Below are 21,265 nucleotides of genomic sequence, written 5' to 3' on the forward strand. Positions count from 1 at the left end.
TGACACGAGAGTTACAGACAAACGCGACTGTGTCAAAAATGCTTTAGCGTTACAACAAACAAATTGAGTTGAATTGTATTAGGGTTGCGGTCTACAATTATGAAAAACAAGAATCGTGCTTAAGATTTTGTTTTCATATCGCTTTAATTTAGTTGCTGTGCCCGCCCACATTAGTGACGCTACTAGCAAGCAACCAAGGAGAACACTCACATTCATTCTGTACTTATGTACAAGTACAGATAATTGAGTAAAAAGACACTAAGGTAAAAACAGAAGTACTGATACAAGTTCAAACACTTAAGTTGATTTTAAAGTTTAGTGTACAGAATATATGGAACATTTGTATTTATTTATTTTCAAATTTTAACATCACAACGAGATGTGGGACTGCATACAGTTTTCAATATATTATCTTGCACCTCTTACTAATAACAATTAAAATCTAATAATAAGAATAAATTACCGGGCACAAGTAACCCTTGAAATTAACCCTTGCAAGCAGAATCAGAATCACGACTGAACTGACTGACTGACATGTATGAGCCAACAAAACAAAACAACACTAAATGCTAAATTAGCTAATGATAACAGCAGATTCGATGGAGAATTTATCAACACCTGAAGCTTGCTATTTGGCTCCCACAAGACAGCACAATGGGCACAGATCATTCTTGCAGCAGCTACACAAAATTATTATGAGGTCACTTATGGGGAAAATCTCTGTTGTGTCATTAATGCTTCACGTTCCTTCATGGTGATACTGTTGAGTTTGTCCACTTCGTAAGGTCTCAATCACTCACAATTGCAATCACCGTACACTTTACCCCTCTCGGATTTTTTTTGCATCACCCGCGGAGATTGACAAAGTACTGTAAGGAATAGAAAGTACATTTGTTTTAAAATTTAAGGAGTAAAAAGTCATCCCAAAAAAAGTACTTGTACTCAGGTCTTCCAAAGAAAGGTACCTGAAAAATCCACTTACTAGTAAGTACCGTAATAAAAGTAATATAGTTAAGTACTGTTAAAATGTATTTGTATTCTTCCCACCAATGAACACATTAGATATTTAGATCTCTAATTACACATTAGATATTAGGGATGATAACAGTGTGATTTGTGTGAGCATAATGAAACGGGTAAGAACAAATAATAACCTTCAGGCATACTGTAAAACAAGAAATAAAGATAAATTGATCACAAGTTACCATAGTAGATATTTATTCAAATAATCTGTAACATGGAGTTGGCCACTAAGCAAATCTGCAAAACGGAACTGCAAAATTACAGTAAATTACAAAAAATGTGATGGTAGAGACTGTAGAAAAATAAGTTAAAAATCCTCACTGTGTGACTGATGATAGTTTTTGGGTGTAACTGTTTGGCCATAAAATGTTTCCAAAATAGAATTAAAAAGTGTCAAATGCAAAGGTTTCCAAACACATTGTTTGGTATAAGTAGCCTCTGTTCTGCATGCACATTTTCTGCAGTAACATTTGCTTTGTACAAGAAATTAAGCAGTCACAGTTAAGTGATACTTTCAGACACAAACCTTTGGATGTGACTAACATTTGCAAACTTGAGTCATTGGTAGCGGTTTGGGCAGAAGCCTAGCTGAAGCTCCCCTGGGGAACGGGGATGTTTTCATGAAGGTATTTCATACTTCCTTGCTCAGAGAAGTCGGCCACAGTGTGACCTTCTCCCCGAAGGACCCATTTGGTTGTCAGCAGCCCCTCTAAACCCACTGGACCTCTGGCATGGATGCGTGCTGTGCTGATCCCCACTTCAGCACCTGGAAAAAATAAACACTCATTTGACTCTTTCAGTCGTTTTTTATAATATTATATTATATTATATTTTGTCCACACCTAAACCGAAGCGGTAGCCATCAGCAAAGCGAGAGCTTGAGTTGAAGAATACGCAAGCGCTATCCACTTGCTGCAAGAACTGTTCGGCTGTCTCTTCATTTTCTGTGACAATGACATCGGTGTGAGAGCTGCCATATTTATGGATATGGTCCACAGCGTCCTGCATGCTGTCCACCACTTCGATACAGCACTCCAGATCCCCGTATTCTGTCCGCAGGGACTTCACCTCAGATGGGCTGAACGTTAAATATGATGCAAACCGGGGACCCGCGTGGATCTTTACCTGAAGAAATAGGAAATCAGAGTAATTCTTTAGTGTAAGCAAATAAATGAAAATGAAATGAAAAATATTACAACAATATTAGGTTTACTAGACAAGTTCTAGAAATTGCAACACTGATCTTACATGTTCTGTCCTCAGCATATCGATGATCTGGTCAAATATTGGAGTACGCAGCAAGTCTCTATGAATGAGGAGGGTTTCCATAGCATTGCAGGCCGCAGGGTAGTCACATTTCGAGTCTCGGACTGGAATTACATGCATACATACAGTATACAAATATAAGTTTGCTGCATGTCAAACGCTCAAAGGTCCCATGCCGCAATTCAAAAATATATATAAAATAATATTTCAAGTCCTTTTATTGGGTTTGCAAGATTATTTGTGTTGGAAAAGAGCAGGATGACCTTTTTCATGCTATTTTCATTGGCCTGTGATTTTAAACCAATTGGTCTCATTAATATTCAATACATAAATAAGCTTTAAAGGGGAACTCAAGTAAGGCTCTCCATTAAAATGACTTTTGAAAAGATTCCAAGTATTTAGTTGCACTTTTTTAATTGCATGTTTTGAAAGCTACATTGTTACTAAAAATCTAATTCTGCTGGTTTGTTAAAGGATCTTTGTGCAGTTTGTCACTTTTTTACTCGCGACCGCCACCTCTGGCCCAAAGCATAACTGCAGCGTCTTTGTCAGGCTCGTTATTTTTTTTTACCCTCATTGGGGGATGCAAAGTTATAGCTTTGCACACGATGCAGGTGCATAGTTGCCGTCGGCCATTTTTCTCAGTTGAGTGGGAGTGTAGCAACCAGGAAGTGGGCAGGTACTCGAATGATGAGTGACCAATATATATTATTATATCAATAATATATATGTATGAAATCAAATCTACTTTTTTTTGCAGGTCTATCTTACAAAGATGAATGCAAACAACAAACCGCATAGATGTCAAACTTAAACCATGTCACAGACCTTTGACATATGTCATACATAAAGCAGTGGAAAAGTACATTTTGATGGCATAGGACCTTAAAAGTCACTGTCAGATACCAAAACAAAAGCATTAAAAGTCAACTGGAGTTAAAATAGTGAATATATAGACACCGAAAGGGATTACATACCAATTTCAACAGCTTTGTCAATGCTTGCTTCACTGTCAATGTAAACATGACAGACACCTTCGCTGTGGCCCAGTACGGGAATACCCTTTGCTGCTCTCTGGATGTCACGCACCAATTGGGATGAACCCCTCGGAATGATCAGGTCAATGATCTTGTTTAGTCTGCATAAATCTTCGACTTCTTCTCGGGTGCTAACCTGCATGGTACAATCAATAGAAATAACAACATTGTCATCCCAGGAAAAATTTGGCTGAATGGTTATAAATTCACACTTGCAATCTCACCAGTTGAATAGCATCTGCTACTCCATGAATGGAAAGTGCTTCCTGGGTGAGTTGATGAAGAATTCTGTTGGTGTTGGAAGCTTCCTTTCCACCCTTCAGAAGCAAAGCATTTCCACTTGCAATAGCCAAAGCAGATACCTGAAACACACATTACAAATTTTAGACAATAATCGTCGTCAATATAAAATATAATAAGAACAAAAAGCCTCCAGTAATAAATTACTTGTGGGAGACAGTCAGGACGTGATTCAAAAATAACCAGCAGGACACCAATCGGGACAGTGATCTGCTCCAACTCCAAGTTGTTTGCAATCCTAGTCCTCCGCAGCACCCGACCCACACTATCACTTGAGGACACAGCCAGCTGACGCAGGCCGATGGCGAGGCTGTTAAGTTTAGCTGTCGACAGACTCAGGCGGTCGATCAGAGCCTGGGACAAACGACCTGTGAAGAAATCAATTCACATGGCGATTTTTTGGTGCCCGGTTGCTGAAAGATCAATATTGATACTCAGCTACAGAAGAGACTTGTACACACTGAAATGATTATTCACAACAAAATCTCTTCACTCATAATTATATGCAATCCAATCACACACATAATACAGATACCAAAATCAAAGCTGCTGAGTTTGAACAACCCACACCAACTGACACATCCTGTGGATTTTGGTCATTCACATGACCAGTTTGTCATCTTTACCTGATGACGTCGCCATCTCCATGTCTCTCTTGTTAGCACTGAGAATCTCATCCTTCTTCTCTGTAAGCAACTCAGCGATGCTGCAGATGATCTCTCCTCTCTGGAAAGCCAAGCACATTTTCCTTTTGCAGTGAAACCTTGATTCTATGGTTGTGACAAAGGAAACAATTTGGAATTTGAAAATTGTTTATTAGTTGAAAGATGCAAGGGCATAAGATGGAATCATTCCACTTTAAAATATGTGGAGATATGTATCGAATCGTCTTTTATTGGAGCACTATATCTTTGAAGGAACAGCCACATTGCAAGTCCATTCATATGTCAATCAAATGACAATTAGAAATTGGATATCCTCACAAACTTGAGCCGCAGCATGTCAACTCGAATCATAATCCCACGAATCAAATCCTAAACTGTATCTCACCTCATGTATCGATTGACGTATCAAACCGTCTTTTATTGGAGGTGCACACCCCTGCTTGATTCCCAAAACAACTCTTCTCATTAACAAACCAGTTAAAAATCAAAACTTTCAGTCAAATATTGCTTTGGCTCACAGTGTGAGGAAGTAAAGTATTTTTCTAATGTACTTAATTCGATTTTTCAAGTAGCATTCTATACTTTACCTGAGTACAGTATTTCTTTTTGTGACAACTTTTTGAAATTTACTGACTAACAGAAATCTTTACTTTATACTCCTTTCTCAAAATTTACTTTGTTACTATTACACCCTGATGATGTCATGATGTAAAAAATAATAATAATTTAAAAAAAAAGGCAGAAACAACAAGACAAAGTCAAATGCGGCTGAGATTATAACAGATGGAACAGATTCGGAAAAGTAAAATATTCCCCATCCAGAGTTATTTAAGAGAAGTGTTTGAGGTTATCACCTACAATAATGATTTGTGGCAAATGGGTTATTTTATCACCCTAGGGGGAAAAAATAAAAAGTTTTTGGCGTTAAATATTCCAATATGGAATATGAGAGGACATTTGTTTTTTGTGTTATCAATTGCTACTTATCTTGTTTTTAGTTAGTTCACAATGTTAACAAAGCTATAGGAACACATTGTGGAAATCATTTTTGTTAAAAAAAAAAGTTGTTATTTTTGCACTTATGGACGTTTCCCATTCATTCCTTGCCAGCGATTTGGCAAGATTTGGTACCAGAAATGGAATGGATCATTTTACTACATTTGTAAACTGTTCCACTGTAATAGTGCAGGGGTTGGGGTTCGGCACTTCAAAAGAATCTCACCAACAACTACTTGCAATTTATTTTGTCTGCAGCGGGACTCAAACTGTTCTCCTTATTTTCCAAAGCTTTTACAGATGAGCTACTGCCACCCTACAGTATATTACTAATAGCTAAATTTTTAACGTCAAACTTAACGAGGCAGGGAGAAATTAACCTGCTCTGGCAGCAGTGAAGCCAGAGTTCTTCCAGCATGACGGGCCATCTCTGTCTGCTGTTCCACAGTGGGACCTGATGGTGACAAGAATATAATCCACAAATATTTTAAGCCCTCATTATCAAATAACATAACCATAAACAATGAGGGGGCCATTTGCATTTTGCTCAATGCACCTGCTGGTTTTACTTCAGAGAAGAAAGTACCGACTTTCTTCCCCTCCACAATGTCCGTGATGACATGGCCTGTGACTTTGGGATCCGTGCCATTGGCAATGACCACGGACGAGCCACCTTGTAGGGCCCACAGAGCTGCTTTGACCTGTATAAGAAAACATGTTCAAGAGTCTCATTTTTTTAAACAAACTCTACAATTTATGATCACGAATCAAATCAAGTATTGTTTAGTTGTGTCAACCTTGGCTTCCATGCCACCAAGGCCACCTCTGGATTTGGTTCCATAGGTGATAGATTGCTGGTCTCCAGGATAGAAGATATCAATTAGTTTCGCATCATCTGTCCCTGGTGGACTGTCATATAAGCCTGTAGAAGAAATTGTTTTCACCTTTAATTCTACATTCAAACAATACAAACATTGTCTTGAAGACAAAAAAAAAGACATTTGAAGATACAGAAAAACTAAATTAATACAAATTCCATCTTGGAATAATGTGTTAATAATTGAGCAAATATCTCCATCCTTAGCACCCGTATAAAAACTATGACATCAAATGAATTTAAATATGTAATATTAAAAAATAATGCATGATTGTGAACGTTTTTAGGCATTTTTGTGGTATATTTCAGTGACAACTCAAAATAATAAAGTTAACATTTAAGACGACCATCACTGTGGTATTTCTGTACCTTGAACATCCGACAGGGCAATTAGGAGGTCCACTTTCATTTCAACAGCCAGACGGGCAGCTAAGCTGTCATTATCTTTGATGCTTATTACCTGAAACATAGAAAATCATTTAGATAAGGCCATAAGAAAAATCAGACCACAAATTATGATTGGGGACAAAAAAAACTTTAGATATGGAATACAGCAGAAAACAGCAAGTCTCATTAAGTGGTTAAAAGTTCACCTCTTTCAAGCTAACACAAGCTGAAATGTGCACCATGCAGTTTTTAAAGAGGAAAACTAAAATCCCTAAAAAAACAAAATTAATTCATATGCCCAAGAAGTGAAAGTTGCAATGAGTAGAAACACAACATTGTAAGGTACTTCATTTGACGCATGCCTTCACCTTAAGAAATCCCCATACACAACATGGACCACACTTAATATTCCCAGCATGCCCTTCACAAAGTACCCACATTTGCCCCCTGTAGGTCACTGTTGGGAACAGGGGGGGGGACAACAGCATCATTGGTGTTAATGATGGGGACAATGTTCATCCGCAGAAGTTCCAGCAGAGTGCTGTTAAGGTTGCGCCGCTTCTGCTCGTCGTGAAAATCCAAATTTGTGACTAAAATCTGCAGAAATGAAGACACGTAATAAAGCCTTCAGTAACAGTCACTTTCAAACATCTTTTAGTAAACAGTGACAAAAAGCTCAAGTGCATACTTGTGCAGTGCAGATGCTATACTGGGTAAACATAGCTTCATACAATGCCATCAGACCGCTCTGTCCAGCAGCTGCACAAGCCCTTGCCTCCAAAACAGGAATTGCCTGCAAAAAAAATAATTATCGTAGTGAAAATGGCTATGGAATATTTATCTAATGTAGTTGTAGCTCACCATTTCTTTCAGCTGGTTTTGGCCAGAATGTAAAGCTTGTCTGACACTTTGCGAGAGCAGAATCTCATGTCTTAATCTCTGCTTCCCAAATGCCACAGCACCACTAGTGACAATCAGCATCTCCCTCCCTTGATTCTGCAGCATGGCCACCTGACAGGATACATGAATGATAATGAGTTAGCATTTTGAACGAGACTTAACCCGAGCAAATATGAGGATAGGGATAAACAGCTTGAATGGTGCATTACCTGCTCAACTATGGAGGCCAGTCGCCCCAGCGCCAGGCCGCACTCATCTCCCCGTGTCACCACAGCGCTCCCTAGTTTCACCACGATGCGTTTGGCTTGCTTTAACTCACTCCGATGGACAAAAGACTTGCCATGGGAGCGTGGGTGCGAGACTGTGAGTCCACAATAGGGATGAAATGGTTACAGGTTTACCGAGATACAGTTAGTGTCATTTAAAAGATTAAATAAACCAAACGTCAACTTATTAGTTAAATATTTGTGAATATCATCAGACTTCTTGACGGAAAGAAACATTTGTTTTTGTGCACCTAGGTGTCAATTTGTCAACAAAAATCTAATTGAAATCCTTCAACTGTAAGCATCTTATTGTAAGTACAATTCGTATAGTCATACAGGTGACAATGTCAATGTGTGACCTGGTGGTCTTAATTGGTTTCAGCTAGTAAGTGTGCTAGAGTGCAGATAAATAGGAAGGAGCCAAGCCAGGACAGGTCACAGCGACGGCACAACGGCATAGCTCAAGCGAGAAATGAATGCTGTCATGTCACTTATCAGCTGCAATACAAGATGTATGTTACTTACATTTTGCTTGGGAAAATGTCCTCACACAGGCAGGGTTGACTTTCACTTGCCGAATTCTTTCTGGCAAGTGAGAGCACAAGTGGAGTCTGGCAAACATGGCACCGAGTCCTACAATCCAAAGTGTGACAAATACAGAGCAATGCCAAGTTAATGCAGGACATCTAACTCAATGTTTAAGCACCTTTTAGTGTAGTAAGGTGTACCCCGTGCGCCTCATCCCAAAAAATATTGACACAAAATATCCTGACAGTGGGTACTACTCAAACAAATCAATCTCATATTAGCTGTTCGTGCCATTACAGTGCGTTTCACGTTACACATTATTCTAAACATGCAAAGGTTTGCATATGTTAGCTAGCTTAGCATTAGCTCAAGTTATTTTGCCGACAGATACAAATCGAACAGGAAGGTCAAGAGCAAATATTTAGCCAAACCTTACCTCGCAATGATCAAAAGTGACAAACCAAGCCTAAATACAGTCTGAGAAAACTTCTGGAGCAAAGACACGTAGTCGCGCTGGCGGCACTTAGCTGCCACATCCACAGCCCACGTTTACAGCTAGAGCAACGAGATTGCAATTCACAAAGGACGCTTGCGTAAAGTTCCTGGTTACGCAGCACCGCATGAGTTAAAATGTTTTAGCGTACGCAAAAATAGTAGACGGACATTGACGTAACTACGGGAAGAACTTTACAGCTGGAAACAAAAGCTAATAACTGTATTGTATCACATAAAGGGTGAGGAAAAAACGGAAAATACTAGGCATTACCACCGTTGTACTGATACAAAATGTATTGTACTGCACGTGTAGATATATATTTAATTTTTTAATTTGAATAACTGCTGTATAGTATGTTCAATGGACTTGAATAAAAAAAATGTTGACTGACAATTGGGATGTAGAGGCTATAAATTGACTCAAGCTAGTACGAATAAATAGTATTACGGATTATATAAATTGTATATGTGTAATGTAATACTATAGCACAAAATTATACATAGGGCCTTCATACTGTATATCAAATGAGTATTTAATATATTTGCACTCATTGCTCAAATGTGACTGTATATTATGTTATTATTTTATGTAGTATTATTTAGCACATTTACATCTCATTATTTTAATGTTTTTAATTTAAAGTTTCAATGTGCGATATAAATATTTTGCATACACAGCTTCTTATGCATGTCAGTAGATGTTTCATGCACTTTGGAAATTGTGTGTATTAGAATCCATTGTTATTATACAGAATAGTTATATATTACTGTTAACAGACAATTATGTTATACTTCCTAAACTCCCTGTACAAATATTACATTATCATGGACTGCATTATTAGCATATGCCAACATGCAGCATCTTTATCAATCAATCAATCAATCAATCAATCTATCTATCTATCTATCTATCTATCTATCTATCTATCTATCTATCTATCTATCTATTGAAAGATATTATAACATTTTTAATACCTAATTTCATATATCAACTATTGTTACACATTATGAACATTTTAATTCTTCATATTAACCTATAAGACATATTTTGTGTCCTGAGCAGAGCAGATGATGTCGACCTCGTATGGTCTGGCCTTAAGCTGGGTCATATTATTTAGTCTAAAGAAGTTCCTTCTCTGTGCGAAAACACATTTCTGTTCGTGAGAGAGAGCGCACACTCATATAACTATGTTACATTAGGAGCTGTTGAGTTCAACTTGTTTGTGAGATTTTGTTATGGGAGAAAGTACTGAGAAGTGCCTTGAAAGTATATTTTGACTAGAGACGAATACAGCTGTATCTGTGTGCTGAGAACTCTGTTTTTCAACCTGTATTTTTCCATTGTATAACACATTTACTTATTCATGAGGGGCGGTGTTGGAGACACTGTTCTGGCGATTTGATTGTAATAAAGTGTGGGCTCTTCGAAAGAGGAGAAGCATTATTGATCTGAAACTGTTGGAGTTTGATTCAATGATGTAACGGAGATCTCCGGAATAAATCATCCTGCGCAGGAACTCTGTTCATTTCTTATCCCATAATTTGATTTATTGGACACGCAAAAGTATGGATTTTTATTTTAATTCTTCACTATCTATCTATCTATCTGTCAAGTTGCTAAAGTTTTGCTGGATCAATGTTAAAGTTTGACTCTACTGTAAAAAAAAATAAATGTTGATGTGTTGTCTCGGAGTAAGCTAGTCCAGGAAACGGAAAAATATCAGCACATCTTTAGTAAGGTGATACTGATGCACGTGATTGGCTGTGCGTGCAGAAAGTGGCCTGTGAAACATTCATGAGCAGGACAAACAGCACAGGGCATTCTCTTTGAGTCACCATAGCAGGTCCAAGCAGCGCTATGGGATCTGTCGAAGAAACTCTAAAGTGCCCTGCCTGCCAGGATATACTCACGGATCCTGTGAAGCTCCCATGCAGACATAACTTCTGTCTGACCTGCATCCAAGCTGTCTGTGAGGATGGTCCTCTTTTCTGCCCTGAGTGTCAGATCCTGCTGCCATCCAACCTCATCCTGGAGATAGATGCAAGCCTCCAAAGCAAAGTGAAGGACTTCATTATCAAATCATCAACGTCGGTGCTACAGAAAGAAACCAAATCTTCATCAACTATTCGCTGTGACCACTGCATAGAGACGCCATCAGAAGCTATTAGAACCTGCCTGACCTGTGACGCCTCTCTGTGCCAGGCTCATGCCTTGTTGCACCAGCAAAGATCTGCACTGAGGGATCACACGGTAGTGGAGCTGACACAGGATCTGCTGTCTTTAAAATGCAAAGAGCACCGTGATGAGCTTAAGCTCTTTTGCTTAGAGGATAGAGTCCCCGTTTGCTGTTTGTGCGTCCTGGTTGGTGCACACAAGAATCACAGAGCTGCCCAGCTACATGAAGCCTGTACCGACTTAAAGGTCATTCATGTGTTTGCCATGGTGTATTTCTATGCCAGGATTCCATTCAAATGAATGACTTTTTGTATATGCTGTTTTTAGACCATGTTGGAGACAACTGTGAAACAATTGCTACAGATGAGATGTGAAGCAGAGAACGCTATTAAGGACTTGGAGTTAATGTACACTCAAACAGTGGTACAGTGATTGTAAAATACCAATAATTGTTTTTAAATTGATATTTTAGTTTGTCGGATGATTGATTTTTAATAAATAATTTTCAGATGTCTGCAGTGGATTTCAAAGAGAGAATCTCAGATAAGTACAACAGGATCCGAGTTGTGCTGGATGGCGACGAGCGTCTGATGATGCAGATCATCGATGCAGAAGAGGAATGCTTGAGCGAGTGGCTGGAAACGCAGAGAGCAATCGTGGAGGCTCGCATCAAGGAGATAGACGACCTCAGAGTTTCTAGTAAATTACTCTTACAAGAAACACATGACTTGAGCTTCATACAGGTAGGGTGTGACATTGTGGATCACATCAAACTTTTCTTCCAGTGTTGTGGCCATAATTCAACTTCATGAGCTTGCCTTATTGTCTTTTTACAGCATATTACCGCACAGAATCTGTGGTGAGTCATTTCTCATTCATGTCATCATTGATTAATGTTTGTTTCGACATATGATTGTATTCCTCTTTAATTGTAGTGACCCTCCAAAGTTGTCGCCCATTCAGCAAATAGACAGAGAGTTGTGCGAGCCTGACAAGATGAGAACAGTAGAGAAGCTGGTAGATGACCTGTCAGTGGCTCTGTCGCAGCATTTTCCTCGAATGTGGTCCTGTAAGTAAAATTATCTTTTACAGTGGATCCTCTAAAATCGCACACATATACGGTCTCCCAGCGGGAAGTGAAAGATTACCTTTATTTTTGTAATCTTTTGCGTGTTCAAATAAATCCAAGATGAGATTCTTGTGAAGAGGGTCCTTGCAAGGTTGATTTATTACAGAGATCTCTGGTCACACAATTGCATATCACCCAAGCAGTGTCATCCAATATGTGTGTGTGCTCTTTTGCCCACACAGCCTTTTTATTCAAAACAACAGGAAACGCCTCTGTCCTCCCGTGAGGTACAGAATGAGATTGCATTTTCCCAGTATACTAGATCGTCCTTGAACTTTTGAAAACCGGATTTCTGACGAACAGGAACTAGACTTCTTAGATAAACAAACGAAACATATTAACTTTCTCATGTCTGGGAAAACAGTAGAAAATATAGCAAGAATGTCAAAAGCATTACTCATCAGGATATATTAGGTTAACATAATTACACCTACATCAACACATCTATAATGAAATGCAAAACAGGTAAAATGTAAAATAAAACAGTAAAAATGTTAACAATGTCAACAGAAGCGAACTCACACCAAACTGCACTGAAGGAAAGTGACGGTAAGAAGTCCGCCACTCGGAGCCCTTCCATCCTCTTTTCTTTCGCGAATTTGTGCCACGAGATGACGTTTAGTGACGGAACTTTAGGACAATGGGGAGTTCCATGTGGGAATGATGGTTTTGACGGACTGAACGGAAGTAGTTTGTCTTGTTGTCTTCCCTCCCGCATGTAAGTGAAGTGTGTCGTTACATTGAGAGCTGATGTTAATAAAGCCATCTAAAATTGCATTAATCTTTCATTTATTTAATTAATTATAAAAAGGATTGTGTTTCTTCGTCTCCCCAAACATAACTTACTTTATCATCCGCCATTTATTGTGACTACAAACGTGCGTGTGACGTAGTTTCGGTCAAAATGTGTGACGTATATCCGGTCTTTTCGTCGCTTATTCGCAAAACCTGTTTCCATCGCCAAAATGCACATTTTCCTTTTTTTCGATACGCTTAAAAAAAACACCCTCTTCAAGCGTAAAAACTTTTTTTTGTGCTAATTTTGGGCCTTTGTTTGATTTTCTGCCGTTTCCATTCGGTTTATTTATATTATATTATAGGAGAAATAGAGATTCTACTGTTAGTAGGATATTGAAGATGGAGCTTCTAGGCAAGAGAGCTAGAGGAAGCCATGAGGGCAGTTGGTATTTGAGAGGAGGATGCAGAAGATAGGCATAGATAGAAAAGAATGACACACCGCGCGGCAACCCTTAAGGGGACAAGTTAAAAGAAAACGATGAAGACTATTTGATAGAATTCTAAAATCAACTTATTTTTCTGATAATAGTGTCCTGGATAATAACATGTCATTTCAGATCTAAGTTGTCCTGCTCTCGACTTGAAAACAGCGCACCCTGTGCTGGAGATATCCCAGGATGGGAGACAAGTGTGCTGGGGAGTGCAACCCGACAGTGGGGCTCCAAAAACTCAACCGTATGATTCCCAATACAGTGTCTTGGCTCAGAAGAGTTTTATTACTGGCCGACACTACTGGGAAGTCATCGTACAGGACAAACCATACTGGCTGATCGGTGTGACCACCGGTCCAGTCACTGGAGATGTTGGTCCAAGTCTGAGGCCTTCCGGTCCGGGTGTGAATAAGACTTCCTGGTGCATATACCACAGTGAGGGACAGTACATGGCGTGCCATAACACCCAGGAGAAACAACTGCAAGTTGGGAAGAAAGTCAGAAAGTTGGGCATACTGGCAAATCTCCCGAAGGGGGAGCTGTCGTTCTACAATGCAGACACCATGACCCTGCTTCACTCTTTTTGTGTGGAGTGCAAAGAGCCCCTTTTTCCAATGTTCAACCCTTGCATTGATGCGAATGGACTGAACAGGCAGGCTCTGACCATGTTTTGGATTAAAGACCCATGGGATTGGAGTGTCAACACAGATGGAAGTGATGAATAATTTCCTAATTTGTCATATTATGGTAAATAAATTATGTTAAACGTTAGATGTTGACAAATCTTATATAATGCTGAAATGAGCATTACATTTGTGTGTTGTATTTTACTATTTGACATGATTGGAGTCAGTAACTGACACCAAAATACACTGTAAATATTTAATCCAATCATTTCTGGGTCAAACTACAGTTCACAGAGTTAATGACCCCGTGCATTGCTTGTTCTTTTCACTGCATAACCCTCAACACAGCACAACACCAAGGTCATTCGTTCCTTTGGTGTCACATGTCAGTTTACCTTGCGGGGGCGACCTGCAGGGAAAATGTATCCAATCAAATTGGAGTATGTGTGTGATACTGCATCTTTGTGTGTGTTGTTGTTTACCTTCATAGATATTAAAGAAAATAAGAAATAGCACCCAATTGTTCACCCTTTTGTTCATTCATTTTATATGTGGACATAGCCAAATTGGACCATTTGAATAAAACTACCTCGATAAATAATTTTCAGTTAATTAAACCAAATAAGTGAAGCAACTTCTAGGGCATTAATGACTCCAAGCTATTATGTCATTGATAATCATTATCATCATCATTAGCGTCACATCATTACCAAATGTGCAGAACATTTCTAGATGTTATCCTTATATAAGTACATGACTGGGTTATATACTGTCTATTTACGTTCACAGTCCAAACTAAGTCAACTGCACAAACACGAGAGCCCGACTCATAATGAGTGAGGTTCAACTTTCGACTGGAGGCAGTAGTACAGAAGATGCTCCTTATTAAGATGATGCTTGAGTCTTTGATTTGATCCAGTCCAGGAAGTGAGTGACCCGTGAGTACACCCCCGGCTTATTCTTCTTTCCGCATTGGTCTCCCCAGCTCACCAAACCATAAATAACATGGGTGTTGTTGTGCTCACAAGTCAGCGGACCTCCAGAGTCGCCCTGAAACAACAAATGTCCTCAAACAGTCAACACACACTGTGTCACACTCGTATTAGTAGTGAACTTTCTCCTCACTCACCTTGCAGGCATCGATCCCTCCTTGTAGATGGCCAGCGCAGAACATGCTATTATCCAAAACTGAGCCGTAAATTTTGCTCTCAGAGCATTTCTCTTGGTTGATCAGCAGAACGTTGGCCTCCAGCAAATGGTTGGAACCATATTCGGCTGCAAATAGAAATAGTACGAAACAACGGGAGTGAGCTAATTAGTGTAACATTCCAAGTTTACAGCTTCTTTCAATGGAAACATCTAACCACTTAAGTTAATGGAATATATGTTTCATCATTTCAATTGTAGAAAATTGAACATACATTCCTCAGTGGTGCCCCATCCAGAAATGGTACATTCATCTCCGTCATCAAGTGGGCCTTCAGGTAGACAGGCTGCCTTTACAAACTGGGTCTCGTTGGCACAAACACCATCAGTGGCTTCAAGACGCAGCAGTGCTGTACAAATGCAGTTGTTGGGTATATCAGATTGCATGCAAAATACAAACTATGATCCATTGTTTTATCTTATTATTATGCAGGTCACATCACAGCAAACCTTTGTTTGCTTATTTTTTTAAATTTATTTTTTATTTTTTATTTTTTTAGTCCAGTCAGTAAGCTAATTGTTTGTCATAGCTTTTAATACGATAAACCCATTAAAACGCAATAACTGTTAAATCACCAGCAGCAGTAGCAGTTGTGTTTTCGGCATACTGTAACAAGAACTACTTCCTGCTTCCATGTCTAAGAATCATGTGGATTCTAATTCTGCGGTCACTGGTCAGACCCAATGTAAGATGAGCTTTTCTGGTGGTATATTCCCAACGTTACAATGCGGGACCGATAAGGCACAGCTGGCTTCCAATAGCTGCCGGGGCCGAGCTAATTATGTGAGAATGGTGAGTACATTGACTTATTTACAGCTGTACAGTTGAACTGTCAACCAAGATAGATTTAGCATTAGCTAAAGCAATAACACAACCAGATTGACTAGCGATTAATTTTGTAATACTATAAGTAGTTCCTGGTGAGAATTTAATTGATTTTCAGCGAGAGAGTTTGCAAAGGGTTAGGGTTAGGGTTACGCTGGTGGACCGTAGAAACGAACTCACTTCGCAATACTATTAGCTAGATTAGCATTAACTAGTAGCATTATTAAGTACGAAGCTACAATAAGCAAGTACTCAGGACGTTTATGGATTTAAAATGGAATGGATCCAAAGAAAAACATCAGGGATCCTGGAGCATAAAGTAAGTTACAGTATATGAAAACCTTTCCGTGTGGTTGGTATGCTGCATAAGCTTCAACAACTCAATATGTTTGAATGAGACAAGCAAATACATCTGGCTTGGTAAACATATATATGATGAAGATAAAGCGCTAATTAAGTGCACTCAATTTACCGTTTAATATTTTGATCAAGATTTTTCAAATGTTGCACTACTATGAAGTGATTTTTGGGAAAAGTACAATAAGTAAGTGATTCGAGTTTATACAAGGCTAATGCCAATCGCGATTGTTAACCGTATAGCATAGGCTAATTTTGTTGGTGTTTGTGTAATGTGCATATGTGCATATGTGTAAAGAAGATAAAGAACAATGAGTATTTATATCCACTAAATTCAACTCACGTTCAACCTTAGTGGACTTTAAAATAAATGAATAAATAAATGGGGGGTGGGGTCGATTCATCAATTAATCAGTGGAATAATCGATAGGAGACTCGATTTTTTTAAAAAGGTGTTAGTGACAGCACTAGTCGAGATGTATCACGTCAACATACTTCCTTTACACCAATTACACTACTACTTTCTTATCATCTAGAGCATTGGAGGCATACTGTAGCAAATTTGCAGAAGTAAAAAATACACGTGAAATTTCACAAATAGATAATTTTTTACACGAATAGCTGACGATGGGTCCCATGGAAAAACACGGAAATAGCAAACCACAGGAAGTAATCCGGAATGCTTACCGATGTCATTGTGAACCGATGCTGGAGTCTCTCTGTAGTTCTCATGCACAATAGCCTCTTCAACATTACAGATCTGTTCAGTGGGCTCATCGGTGTCCAACGAGAGTCCTCCCATAACCACCTGCATGTCATTTCCCTGTTCACTGTTCAAACACATAAACGTGACATCAGAAGGGTTTGCAACTTATTTGTAACATGTGCTAGTCAAAAAATGCTCTTACATGCAGTGTCCAGCTGTCAGTATCCAGCAGCTGTCAATGAGAACGCCTCCACAGATGTGTCTGTGTGGCTGAGTGGATTTCTTGGGTCTCACCTGCAGGGACACCTGCCAAGGCAATGCCCCAGGGGATACCTTCAATCCCCCAAAGATTCGGGTCATGACTTTCTTTGGCTGAGGCTTCCCACAAGTCCTGAACAGTATTGGAGAAGGTGTGGGAGTCTGTAAGGGGTCACTAGGCTGTGGAGGCTGGATGGGCTTTTGGGTTGGGGCAGGAGTTGTTGGCTGGGGCTTTGAAGCAGGGGACTCAGGAGGGGCTGGAGGAGCTGGGGGAGCTGGAGGAGCTGGGGGAGCTGGGGGAGCTGGAGGAGCTGGAGGAGCTGGAGGATTCCAGAAGAATTTACAGTCACACAAGTAAAATATCCCTTTTCAGTTATGTGCACTTCAAATAAAATCTTGTGCAAAGACTAGAAGTCTCCGTACCTTCAGAACACTCGTCTACGTCACAGTAGTTCCACAGCAGCTTTTGGCCTCTTCTGAAGAAGCACCATGGTGTCAAGTCACCATCTGGGTTTCTGAGGTATAGAAAACATCCCACTTAGCACCCTCCTTTTCATTAAGTTTCAGCAGCATCCTTTGAGAAAAAAAGTTAACCTGCAGAAGTTGTGAGGGCCAAGGCCATCACTGTCCTCAAATGAGGTGAAAGGATCCGTTCCTTTCTGCAGGATGAAGTGAGAGTTCCAATAGAGGCATTCGTCGCCATTAATTGTCTCAGTCACGGTGCCACGATACGACTCGCCATCATCATCAAAACAGTCATTTGGGCCTGTGAATCATAACACCCCCACTTCAATCATTTGCATCATAAAACTCAGACTACTAGCCGTGACATTTCCCCTTAGCTTCCACCATGAATATTAAAGGGATACTAGCTCACTGAGCCATTTTCAGCAGTAAAAAAGTTCATATTTGTCTAGAATGATTTTTGATAAATTCATTATTTTTTCATTCGCAATTACTATAGTACAGACGCTCCCCTACTTACGAACATTCGAGTTACGAACAACGGTACATACGAACATTTCTGCGCGTACAGTATGTCGAAAAATGTTCGGGAAGAGATGCTGTAAGTTAGATTTTGTATTGCGCGTAGTGCTTCTTTCCGCCGCTAATACCGACGCTTGGCGCTGTGAGAGCTCATTGGAGGCTGAGCAACGTGGCGAGGAGGAGGAGGAAGAAACGCCGGTCCCCATGAAGGAGGAAATAACTTTTGAAGCCGATTCCAGCGACGACGAAGAATCCCTCATGATATAAAATCCTCCTCTTCCTCCTCCTCCATCATCTCCTTAAGCATCGAGTACATCTTCCAAAAGTAAGTTAAACTTCATTTTATTTATCTTATTACGTACATGTACATACTGTGTGTGTGTCTTTCGCTCTCTCTCTCTAACATACGTAGTACAGTACAGTACTGTACGTATTCTCTCCATTTTATTAAAAGTTTTTTTCAGTACAAAAAAATGCAGGTTACTTGTACAAGCCTTAAACATACTTATATAAACCTTCAATATACTTATATAGGCTTTAAACATAAATTATAATACAAAATATAGCAGTGAAGCAACTTACGAACAAATTCACCTTACGAACGATCGTCCGGAACGTAACTCGTTCGTAAGGTGGGGAGCGTCTGTACCTTTAAAAACACATTTTCCCACTTGCTGTCAACTGAAGATGGCATCACCTGTGCTGAGGAAGTAGGTAATGACCAATCACGGCTCACCTGTTTTCTGGGTTTGGCCAGCAAACTGAGCCATGATTGGTCATTACCTGTATCCAGGTGATGTCATCTTCAATTGACAGCAAGTGGCAAAATTATTTTCTAAATGTTTTAACTGTTCAAAAAAATAATAACGTTACCCCATTAATTATAGACAAAATATCATCTTCTTACTGTTGAAAATCGCTTAATGTGTCAAGTATCTCTTTAAATTTAAGTAGTCTGCTAGCATACAATAGGAAACACCATGGAAGGCTAATGGAAATTAGCATTGCTATTTCAACCATTTTAAGCCATCAAGAAACAGTTACTTTAACACACCTACGGCCATAACACAAGACGAACCTTCACAGGCTAGCTTAGCTTACCGCTAGCTAGTTGCTACATTAGACCCGATACGGATGGATTCATCACTTAAAACCTTACCAAAAGTGTAAAAATAAACGGTGTAAGTAAAGTTACATTTTCTATAATTCGACGCGGCTATGTTAACGCAAATGTGCCGACTGTATATGTGCACTCCAATATCTTTTCAAAAAAAGTGAATACTGTACGAGGCTTGGTAAAGCACTTTGGACAGCATTTTTTCCCCCCAAGTGGTTAAAGGTGTACCAACTCCAGGATCTAGTTGTGGCACTTACCAACGTGGCAGAAACGACCTCTGAAGCCTGAAGGACACTCGCAGTCGTAGTCGTTACCATCTTTGATGCACCGTCCACCATTCTTGCATGGATTAGGCTCACAAACAGTAACTGGAGAAAAACAATAAACATTACCCGCCATAAACAATGTTCATCAAGTTAGGCCATTGGTGTGAATAGAGAAATGGTTCCTCACATGTTCTACAGTATGGCGGCTGGAAGGGATGCTTGCATTTGCACTCATAAAAAGGTGACGAAGAAGTCAGCACACACTCACCACGGCCACATAATCCTCTCTTGCAAAATTTTGGGCCTGCAACATTCATCATGTTTTATATCGGTTATTTCTTGGAAACCCCATATGGATATTCTTACCTCTCTCGCAGCGTCTTCCCTTGAAATGTTTTGGACAGTTACATTTGAATTTTTTCCTGCCTTTTTCTTTGCAGACACCGTTATTTTGGCAAGGATTTGGGTTACATTGGCCTGAGGAAAAGGAAGGCGTAGTGCGTATCACAGTATAGATTAAAAAAAGAATGACCTAAAGAAGAAGACTTTGATTTAGTGTTTCTCACCCGTTGGCTCTTGAAGGTCAAAGAGCCACTCACTTATGTCATCATCATCGTCATCGTCGTCTCCCAGAGGTCCAAAGAATTGGTCTAAAAGGCACGACAAGATACAAATGTATGCATCTGTGACATGCTAGCAACATGAAATATCACTTACCATTAATTATGTCCTCAAAGCGTTCTTTCCTTTTCAGATGTTTTCCATGTTTATGACCTCTGATTTCATGAGAACCATTTCCATGGTCATGATCATGACGACGATGGTGCCTTTTGTGCTTGTGAGGTTTCAACTGGGGAAAAAACAGTGTTAAAAAACATTTCCATAATGAACGGCTGTCTCTTTTGGGGGGTTATTTTTTCCGTTGTTATTCAAGGAGAGAAGGTCAATTATTTTATTTTATTTTTTACAATGGTTAAAAATGAAATTGACTGTCATTTTTTAATATTTGGGTTATTTGCAAATATGGCAGTAAAGGTCATTTAACATTTGTTTATTTGCAGGTAGTATCTTAATCAAGTTCTTGTGTAAACACCCCCCCCAAAAAAATATTCAAATTCCCTGTTATAGATTACCCATAAATTTTGCAGATTACCCATATTTATTTTTGCAAGTTCCCATACGTTCCCATTAATTCCCATGGAACGTTTCCATCTTTGAAAATTACAATAGTGTTGCAATTCCACTTGTGATTAGTCAACGTTATTATGGCATCACTGAATCGCCTTGAAGAGAAACAGCTAGTGAATGGCTCCATTTTATTCCAAAGACAAGACATAACAACAGCAAATAGCAAACTATAATAAGCAAGCACCAGTAGTGGACAGGGAATACATACTTCGGCGGGGATGAGGATCACAGCAAGAAAGAGGCAAAAGAAGAGCAGCTTCAGGTTCATGATGGCAGCAGATGAGGCCACACGCAGACAAATGAGAGCAGCAGATCGCGCTCACTTTTGTCAACCTTTGCGTGAGTACACTAACCTTTGATACGCCTTAGTCTGCCATCCTGTGGGTCGATGCTATTGATTGCTTTCTATATTTTTGAGGATTTAGGTGCAGTCACAAACACAATATTATTCAGC

The 21,265-nt window shown here is 39.5% G+C and overlaps 3 protein-coding genes across 4 annotated transcripts; 1 reads left to right on the forward strand and 2 right to left on the reverse strand.

The window, feature by feature from the left end:
- Positions 1-166: 166 nt before the first annotated feature.
- LOC144061647 (delta-1-pyrroline-5-carboxylate synthase-like) lies at positions 167-8,847 on the reverse strand. Of its 2 annotated transcripts, XR_013296237.1 has the most exons (18): positions 8,682-8,847; positions 8,243-8,350; positions 7,661-7,812; positions 7,413-7,562; positions 7,240-7,344; positions 6,990-7,148; positions 6,534-6,624; positions 6,085-6,209; positions 5,844-5,988; positions 5,668-5,741; positions 4,253-4,352; positions 3,774-3,994; positions 3,551-3,688; positions 3,267-3,462; positions 2,272-2,393; positions 1,866-2,148; positions 1,550-1,789; positions 167-869 (listed from the first exon to the last, which is right to left on the reverse strand). XR_013296237.1 is itself a non-coding variant. In XM_077582268.1 (17 exons), the coding sequence occupies exons 2-17, from the start codon at positions 8,337-8,339 to the stop codon at positions 1,608-1,610; spliced, it is 2,340 nt and encodes a 779-aa protein (XP_077438394.1). In that variant the 5' UTR covers positions 8,340-8,350; positions 8,682-8,847; the 3' UTR covers positions 1,202-1,607. The 2 variants fall into 2 exon arrangements, 1 of the variants encoding a protein (XP_077438394.1); XM_077582268.1 differs by lacking the exon at positions 167-869 and having other exon boundaries at positions 1,202-1,789.
- Positions 8,848-10,598: 1,751 nt separating this feature from the next.
- Positions 10,599-14,122, forward strand: LOC144061740 (tripartite motif-containing protein 14). Its single transcript, XM_077582470.1, has 6 exons — positions 10,599-11,162; positions 11,244-11,339; positions 11,426-11,659; positions 11,753-11,775; positions 11,852-11,985; positions 13,401-14,122. The coding sequence occupies exons 1-6, from the start codon at positions 10,599-10,601 to the stop codon at positions 13,997-13,999; spliced, it is 1,650 nt and encodes a 549-aa protein (XP_077438596.1). The 3' UTR covers positions 14,000-14,122.
- Positions 14,123-14,142: 20 nt separating this feature from the next.
- Positions 14,143-21,184, reverse strand: LOC144061557 (factor VII-activating protease). Its single transcript, XM_077582114.1, has 13 exons — positions 21,020-21,184; positions 20,341-20,473; positions 20,190-20,273; positions 19,990-20,100; positions 19,811-19,927; positions 19,615-19,725; positions 17,848-18,019; positions 17,677-17,768; positions 17,198-17,573; positions 16,977-17,119; positions 15,322-15,456; positions 15,030-15,175; positions 14,143-14,950 (listed from the first exon to the last, which is right to left on the reverse strand). Exons 1-13 carry the CDS (start codon positions 21,077-21,079, stop codon positions 14,786-14,788), a joined length of 1,845 nt encoding a protein of 614 aa, XP_077438240.1. The 5' UTR covers positions 21,080-21,184; the 3' UTR covers positions 14,143-14,785.
- Positions 21,185-21,265: the final 81 nt, after the last annotated feature.

Source organism: Vanacampus margaritifer, chromosome 12 (genome assembly GCF_051991255.1).
Source record: "Vanacampus margaritifer isolate UIUO_Vmar chromosome 12, RoL_Vmar_1.0, whole genome shotgun sequence".
Taxonomy (NCBI): domain Eukaryota; kingdom Metazoa; phylum Chordata; class Actinopteri; order Syngnathiformes; family Syngnathidae; genus Vanacampus; species Vanacampus margaritifer.

Excerpts from the sequence above, each read along its gene's own strand:
- LOC144061647 (XM_077582268.1), bottom strand. The coding sequence starts at position 8,339 with ATGTTTGCCAGACTCCACTTGTGCTCTCACTTGCCAGAAAGAATTCGG. Across the intron at positions 7,149-7,239 it reads ATAGCATCTGCACTGCACAA|ATTTTAGTCACAAATTTGGA; the intron begins GTATGCACTTGA and ends TCATTTCTGCAG. Across the intron at positions 6,210-6,533 it reads TGCCCTGTCGGATGTTCAAG|GCTTATATGACAGTCCACCA; the intron begins GTACAGAAATAC and ends TTTCTTCTACAG.
- LOC144061740 (XM_077582470.1), top strand. The coding sequence starts at position 10,599 with ATGGGATCTGTCGAAGAAACTCTAAAGTGCCCTGCCTGCCAGGATATA. Across the intron at positions 11,163-11,243 it reads AAGCCTGTACCGACTTAAAG|ACCATGTTGGAGACAACTGT; the intron begins GTCATTCATGTG and ends TGCTGTTTTTAG. Across the intron at positions 11,340-11,425 it reads TAATGTACACTCAAACAGTG|ATGTCTGCAGTGGATTTCAA; the intron begins GTACAGTGATTG and ends AATAATTTTCAG.
- LOC144061557 (XM_077582114.1), bottom strand. The coding sequence starts at position 21,079 with ATGAACCTGAAGCTGCTCTTCTTTTGCCTCTTTCTTGCTGTGATCCTC. Across the intron at positions 18,020-19,614 it reads AGGTCGTTTCTGCCACGTTG|GCCCAAATGACTGTTTTGAT; the intron begins GTAAGTGCCACA and ends TATGATTCACAG. Across the intron at positions 17,574-17,676 it reads CGTAGACGAGTGTTCTGAAG|CTCCTCCAGCTCCTCCAGCT; the intron begins GTACGGAGACTT and ends GGAATCCTCCAG.